This window comes from Coregonus clupeaformis, chromosome 14 (assembly GCF_020615455.1).
Source record: "Coregonus clupeaformis isolate EN_2021a chromosome 14, ASM2061545v1, whole genome shotgun sequence".
NCBI lineage: Eukaryota > Metazoa > Chordata > Actinopteri > Salmoniformes > Salmonidae > Coregonus > Coregonus clupeaformis.
This window is the reverse complement of record NC_059205.1, coordinates 18,751,670-18,759,286: the sequence shown is the minus strand read 5'-3', so window position 1 is coordinate 18,759,286 and position 7,617 is coordinate 18,751,670. Positions and strand designations below refer to the sequence as shown.

At 40.0% G+C, this 7,617-nt stretch overlaps 1 protein-coding gene across 1 annotated transcript; it reads right to left on the bottom strand.

Annotated features, from left to right (window-relative positions):
• Positions 1 to 625: 625 nt before the first annotated feature.
• On the bottom strand, positions 626 to 6,851 carry LOC121581358 (acyl-coenzyme A synthetase ACSM3, mitochondrial-like). Its single transcript, XM_041896875.1, has 6 exons — positions 6,834 to 6,851; positions 2,912 to 3,067; positions 2,398 to 2,623; positions 2,109 to 2,250; positions 1,798 to 1,891; positions 626 to 727 (listed from the first exon to the last, which is right to left on the bottom strand). The coding sequence occupies exons 1-6, from the start codon at positions 6,849 to 6,851 to the stop codon at positions 626 to 628; spliced, it is 738 nt and encodes a 245-aa protein (XP_041752809.1).
• Positions 6,852 to 7,617: the final 766 nt, after the last annotated feature.

The window sequence follows — 7,617 nt, the reverse complement described above, 5'->3', positions numbered from 1 at the left end:
TGTTGTAATATTGCAAAAGGACATGGCAGTTTCACCTCTGATAGGATCAGGGCTGCAGACCACGGCTGACTTGTCTATAGTGCAATTAAATTATAACTAATGTAGAGTGTCGGGAAACCAACCCTTTGCACATGACAAACATGCTTGGTGATAACTCAGTCATATTGGTTTTAAAAATAAAAAGAACACCTTCGGCAGGTTAGCAATTATATTGCACATCTGTGGAATCATATATTGCACAGCCTGATGTTCTATCAAAGCGTTTTCCACCTCAAAGGGACCAATATGGTACCTAAACAACCAACCTAGACATAGTCAACCATTTTCGTTCAGTTTCCCAGACTCAGAAGGACTGAGAAGAACTTTCCATTTACATTTGTGCCCCATAGATATAGGTTGAGTTCCTGCCCGACTACATTCCAGACAGATACCAAATCTTACAACGCCTGGGTTGGTATTTAACATAATCAGCTAACCACATCAGATGACTTAGAAATCTGATGCCCGACTGCAGTCTATAACTTGGCAAGCAACCATTGGTTGATGCAATGCAACGCCTGCACATCTAGTCGGACAGGAACTCAACCATACTGTATTACCCATCTGAGAGGATGACGTCATTAGCTCAACCCACAAAACCCAGGTAGCCATCCTCATCCATGACGAACCTATATCCAGTCAGGTAGAAGTCCCCAATGTAGCACTCTTCTGTCCGCACAGGGTCACACTGCATGGATGTGTACACAAATATTACAACATTAAGTTACAAGGAAACAAACCAGAAGGTTCAAATCAATATCAAATAGAAGGACCAATCAATCAATCAATCAATAAATAAAGCAATCAATCAATCAAGAAAACCAATCAATCAATAAATCATGTGGATATTTAATCAATCCCTATTGGAAGAAAACAGACAGGGAGACCTAGTGGCATCTAGTTGACTTGCAGTGAAGTGGTCCTACATACCGTGTATTCAGTAAAGAGGGAAAAGGTTCCCCTCCACTCCATTGGGCAACTTTATTGATTTCCCATTGACACCTTTTGTTGATGGTTTAGCACACATCACATAAATGAATGATTTACTTTGATAATCTCCAATACTGTTGCTGTGCTACGGACACAATGTGGTCAGTCGACTGCACCTAGCTGCATATCATACGCTGGTGAAGCCTTCCCAAAAGACCCGGCTTTGATCATTTTAAAACCTTTCTTCTCAAACCTGTCTTCTCAAACGTAACTCACAGTTTCACACAAACAATGCTGCAAGTTGCTGAAATTATACCTGACAAGAAGAGATGTCTCAAATGTCAATAATGATTTGGTTTTAATCTAAAAGTGACCATTATTTAGTCATTGTATAAGCAAATACCTGGGCATGTCCTCTTGCACTAGTTTTCGATAAGCAGTTGGAGCCGTGCATAATGTGGATATGGGGTAGCTGGAGAGAGTTTTCAAAGAAAAACACATGAAATATTAGTATCTGTATGACATGAAATAGTAACATTTCCCTCTACATTCAGTATTAACAAAGCCACGACAAACCTGCTGTAGAAGACATGTCTGAGAGGGGTTCTATGGAGTGAGAATGGTCATGCAGGGCCCTCTAGTGGTCAAATTTAGTGCTTGCAGATCTGAAGCAATACATTTCCCTAAAATGTGCTGACATCAAAGAGGTAAGGTAAGGGAATAGGTGTTTTCAGACCATATGGTGTATGAACACACATACATACAAACACACACACACCTCTAGTACAGTGTGACTGTCGAAGCAGGGCATATTATGGATGAAGACACCCAGGGAACGTAGACACTGCTCCAGGCAGACTTGGCCCAGCCTGTATCTGACATGTTCAACAGGACATCCCTCTCCGTCAGGCCAAACCAGTACCTCCACTCAGACAGGAGAGAGGGAGAGAAGGAGGGAAGGAGGGTGACAGAGACAAACCTCAATTAGGGTTCAGTTAAATGGGTTTCAGTCCAAAGCAATTAGTGTCAGTGCAATCTAAGTTCAACCCATGTTATGGTTGTGCTCTGGTTGTGGTTATGTTATGGATGTGTTGGGGTTTTGGCTGTAGTTAAGGTTATGATTATGATGGCGGGACTACCTACCGTTGACAGTGAGACCTATCCCATAGCTGCTGTGGCTGTGTTGGGTCATCTTAGGTGACCCTGTGGTCCCACTGGTGAAGAAGATGGTCATAGGGTCATAAATGCGAGTCTCTACACACTCATGGTCGCTAGAAGCATTACTATGGCGAGAGAAAGGTGTTATTTTAAGTTTGACCGAAATTATGAAAATAACAAGCAATCAAAGGTGTAGATCAACCAATAGATCAGACAAAGTGAAATTGAGCCATTATGATGAAACTCTCTTCTGATTAAGTTATTATCATTATCTCACCAGATCTCCAAAGTTCATCCATCCCTCTCTCTTCGTGGGGGACACCAGCAGTTTGTGCTGCAGGCTGGAGCACTGAGAGGCCACGGCATCCAGCAGGGGGGCCAGGGACTCGTCTGTGATAACACAGTGGGCCTCGGAGGTCTGCAGCCGGTGGAGCATGTCCCTGGCTGTCAGCTGAGAGGTGCCTGGTAGCAGGACTGTACCTGTGAGGGGACAAAACTAGGGTCTTAGGGACTTGTAATAAGTACAGACAAATAAATAAGCGGAAACATTAAACAATCAGATAATACCAGCATTGTAAGTAAAAGTGTTTTGCTTCCAAAGCTTAAACATAGTATTGTATTGCACCAAAAATGTATATTTGTTGCTTTGCAACACATCTGATAAAATGTTCTGGACAATCAATACCATATATTTGGACCACAATGATCCTATCAACATACTCTTGTACTCTATTCAATAATATTGAATTTTACGCAAGTCATTATTAGATCTTTCCCAGCTCACCTGTTTTGAGATGGACCACATTGACGAGGCACCCTCTGGAACACTGGGTAGTACCAGAAAAACCCTGTCCTGCTGGTTGAGACCACAGGCTCCTGAAAGAACGTTGGCTAGTCTTCTGGAATGAAACCCCAGCTCCTCAAAACTCCACCTCACCTCCTCAAATCAAATCAAATCAAATGTTATTGGTCACATACATGTGTTTAGCAGATGTTATTGCGGATGTAGCGAAATGCTTGTGCTTCTAGCTCCAACAGTGCAGTAATATCTAACAAGTAATATCTAACAATTTCACAACATATACCCAATACACACAAATCTAAGTAAGGAATTAATTACGAATATATACATGTATATACATGAGCGATGTCAGAGCGGCATGGACTAAGATAGAATAGTATAGAATACAGTATATACAAATGAGATGAGTAATGCAAGATATGTAAACATAATTAAAGTGGCCAGTGATTTCTAGTCTATGTCTATAGGCAGCAGCCTCTAATGTCCTAGTGATGGCTGTTTAACAGTCTGATGGCCTTGAGATAGAAGCTGTTTTTCAGTCTCTCGGTCCCAGCTTTGATGCGCCTGTACTGACCTTGCCTTCTGGATGATAGCGGGGTGAACAGGCAGTGGCTCGGGTGGTTGATGTCCTTGATGATCTTTTTGGCCTTCCTGTGACATCGGGTGCTGTAGGTGTCCTGGAGGGCGGGTAGTTTGCTCCTGTGTAATGCGTTGTGCAGACCGCACCACCCTCTGGAGAGCCTTGCGATTGCGGGCGGTGCAGTTGCCATACCAGGCGGTGATACAGCCCGACAGGATGCTCTCAATTGTGCATCTGTAAAAGTTTGTAAGGGTTTTAGGTGCCAAGCCAAATTTCTTTAGCCTCCTGAGGTTGAAGAGGCTCTGTAGCGCCTTCTTCACCACACTGTCTGTGTGGGTGATCCATTTCAGTTTGTCAGTGATGTATACACCAAGGAACTTGAAGCTTCCCACCTTCTCCACTGCGGTCCCGTCGATGTGGATGGGGGCGTGCTCCTTTTGCTGTCTCCTGAAGTCCACGATCATCTCCTTTGTTTTGTTGACGTTGAGTGAGAGGTTATTTTCCTGCCACCACACTCCCAGAGCCCTCACCTCCTCCCTGTAGGCTGTCTCGTCATTGTTGGTAATCAAGCCTACTACTGTTGTGCCGTCTGAAAACTTGATGATTGAGTTGGAGGCGTGCTTGGCCACGCAGTCATGGGTGAAGAGGGAGTACAGGAGTGGGCTGAGCACGCACCCTTGTGGGGCCCCAGTATTGAGGATCAGCGGCCCGTCATGAAGTCAAGGACCCAGTTGCACAGAGCGGGGTTCAGACCCAGGGCCTCAAGCTTAATGATGAGCTTGGAGTGTACTATGGTGTTGAATGCTGAGCTGTAGTCAATAAACAGCATTCATACATAGGTATTCCTCTTGTCCAGATGGGATAGGGCAGTGTGCAGAGTGATGGCGATTGCATTGTCTGTGGATCTATTGGGGCGGTAAGCAAATTGAAGTGGATATAGGGTGGCAGGTAAGGTAGAGGTGATATGAGCCTTGACTAGTCTCTCAAAGCAATCTCTCTCTCATTCTATGCATTATGCAAATCACTTTAATTTGAGAAGAACACTGTGCAGAACTTCTAAAGTTGATACATGAAAGTCTCAAGAACTCTACGCTAAGAAAGTTTAAACCCCCTTCAAAACCTACCTCTCAGATCTCTAAGATGACCTCAAATCGTCATGTTGTTTGCAGTTTATATTGCTGTGTCTGCGGTCTGAAAAGTAGGAATGGCGCCCAAGGAATTTCTCCAGAAAGGCTAGAAGGATAAGGCAGGATTACCAACACGGGGCAAGTTCTGTCCATTCCTTAAACTGAATGGGTGAAGTATTAAAATGTGCAAGACCAGGAAGTAGGCATGGTGCTACAAGTTATTATTATAATAATGTTTTATTATAAATCACTACAAAGGTACACAAGTATACATAAAGAGTATACAAAGGACAGTTGAGCTAGGGGGTACAATAACATATTACGCAAAGACCTTATGTGATATACACACATTTATAATTTTAACAGCTTTTTTGTTGGTAAAGTATTTCATTATCTTAACATATTGTTCAATTTCCTTTTGTAAAGTATTTTTTAATTTTTATTTTTAATTTACATTTGTGAATATGAAATTTGGCCCAAATAATAATTAAATTAATTACATACTTTTTTTTCAAATTATTTATATCGTAGGTAAGGAATCCAAGCAGTACATCTCTCCATAATATGATAAAATCTTCATAAATATTATCAATTATAAAATATGTAACACAGATATATATATATATATATATATATATATATATATATATATATATATATATATATATATATATATATATATATATCTGTGTTACATATTTTTTATCAGTAGATTATTTAACCAGGTAAGCCAGTTAAGCCAGTTGAGAACAAGTTCTCATTTACAACTGCGACATGGCCAAGATAAAGCAAAGCAGTGTGATAAAAACAACAACAACACAGAGTTACATATGGAATAAACAAAAACAAAACGTACAGTCAATAACACAATAGAAAATCTATATGCAGTGTGTGCAGATGTAGTAAGTTATGATCAATAAAACGATTCCATTAAGGCATGACCTAAGGTATAGATACAACATCCTGTTGAAACAAGGCACACATAGCTCTATTGTTGTTGTACGGGCCAAAATAAAAACAAACCTTTCCTACTGGTGAGTCAACAGGGGTAATCGAAGTTAAGTTCTGAGGGTCAGGTCTTGACATGTTCATCAATAATAAAGCAACACCTGAGTGGCATCTAAAACGATTGCAAAATCTTTAGGTGTTACAGGGATCTTGTCGAGTGATAATAAAGACCCTCTGCATTTACAAGTTGGTTCACCAATATAATCATATTTTGGAACCAACATGAAAAAATAAAGATTCGTTTTTATACAATATGTCCCGACTATTCCAGATATAATATCTGTGCAGAGAGAAATTATGCTTATAAATTAAAGACCATGACAATAAAACCTGCCGATGAAAAGCAGAGAGTTGCACTGGAACTTGGTCAATATTATAATTGCAAACGAACATGAAGTTAAGGCCCCCAAATTTGAGAAGACATGATGAGGATAAAGTTCCACATAGAAGTGGGTCTTCTTGGAATTGTTTTATCCAATTGATCTTAAAAGTATAATTTAAGGTAGAAAAGTCCAGAAAATGAAGCCCCCATAATCATGTGTCCATTATAAAAGTTTTCCTAATGTAATGGGTACGGTCTACAGTGCATTCGGAAAGTATTCAGACCCCTTCCCTTTTTCCACATTTTGTTACGTTACAGCCTTATTCTAAAATGGATTAAATACATATTTTCATCATCAATCTAAACACAAAAAAACTGGGTTTTAGAAATGTTTGCACATTTATTTTGAATATAAAACAGAAATTCCTTATTACAAGTACCTTATTACAAGTATTCAGACCCTTTGCTATGAGACTTGAAATTGAGCTCAGGTGCATCCTGTTTCCATTGATCATCCATGAGATGTTTCTATAACTTGATTGGAGGCCAGCTGTGGTAAATTATATTGATTGGACATGATTTGGAAAGGCACACACCTGTCTATATAAAGTCCCACAGTTGACAGTGCAAGTCAGAGCAAAAACCAAGCCATGAGGTCGAAGGAATTGTCCGTAACGCTCGAGGGATCGAGGGAAAGATGAACAGAGCAAAGTACAGCGAGATCCTTGATGAAAACCTGCTCCAGAGCACTTAGGCCCTCAGACTGGGGTGACGGTTCACCTTTCAACAGGACAACACCCTAAGCATACTTATGCCTAAGTATATAAGTTCTTCTTTCAGTGGAATACCACAATATGAGGGTGTCACAGAATCTTTGACAGCCATGAGTTCGCATTTATTAATGTTAAAACATAGACCAGATTCTATCACATTGATTGATATGGGAATCTGACTAGCATCTTTCAGAAAAAGTGTAGTATCGTAAGCCAGCTGGCTTATAATAATTTATTTACCAGCTATGGAAATACCTTGTACAGGACTATTATTAATAGAATTTGTAAGAAGTTGGGTGACAAAAAAAAACAGATAAGGTGAGATAGGACAACCTTGCCTAATTCCTCTCAAATCTAGGTGAAGTGCCATGTTTCAGTTTGATAGAGCTGTTACCATTCGTATAGAGTCTTAATAGCCCTAGAGAAAAAGTCCCCGAAGCAACATTTCTTAAGGGAGTTGAAGAGGAACTGATGCTCTACTGTGTCTAATGCATTATGAAATTAATAAAATAATATAAAGCTATCCTCCTAGTCTGACATGGTTAGAGATATGTCTGTTTCTCATAAAGCCAAACTGTGTCTCATCAATGATTGCATCCAGGACTTCTTTAATTATCTTTGACACTTGTAAGGCTAATATCTTATAGTCATTATTAAGAATATAAATTGGACGCCAGTTATTGATGAGAAGCACATCTGTTTTAGGCTTAGCGATCAGTGTTATTAAACCCTAATTCATTGTATTAGGGAGAACATTGTTTTTAATACTCTCTAAAATGACCTCAAGTAGGAAGGGAGCTATTTGTTCAGAGAATAACTAATACCATTTTTACATTTACATTTACGTCATTTAACAGACGCTCTTATCCAGAGCGACT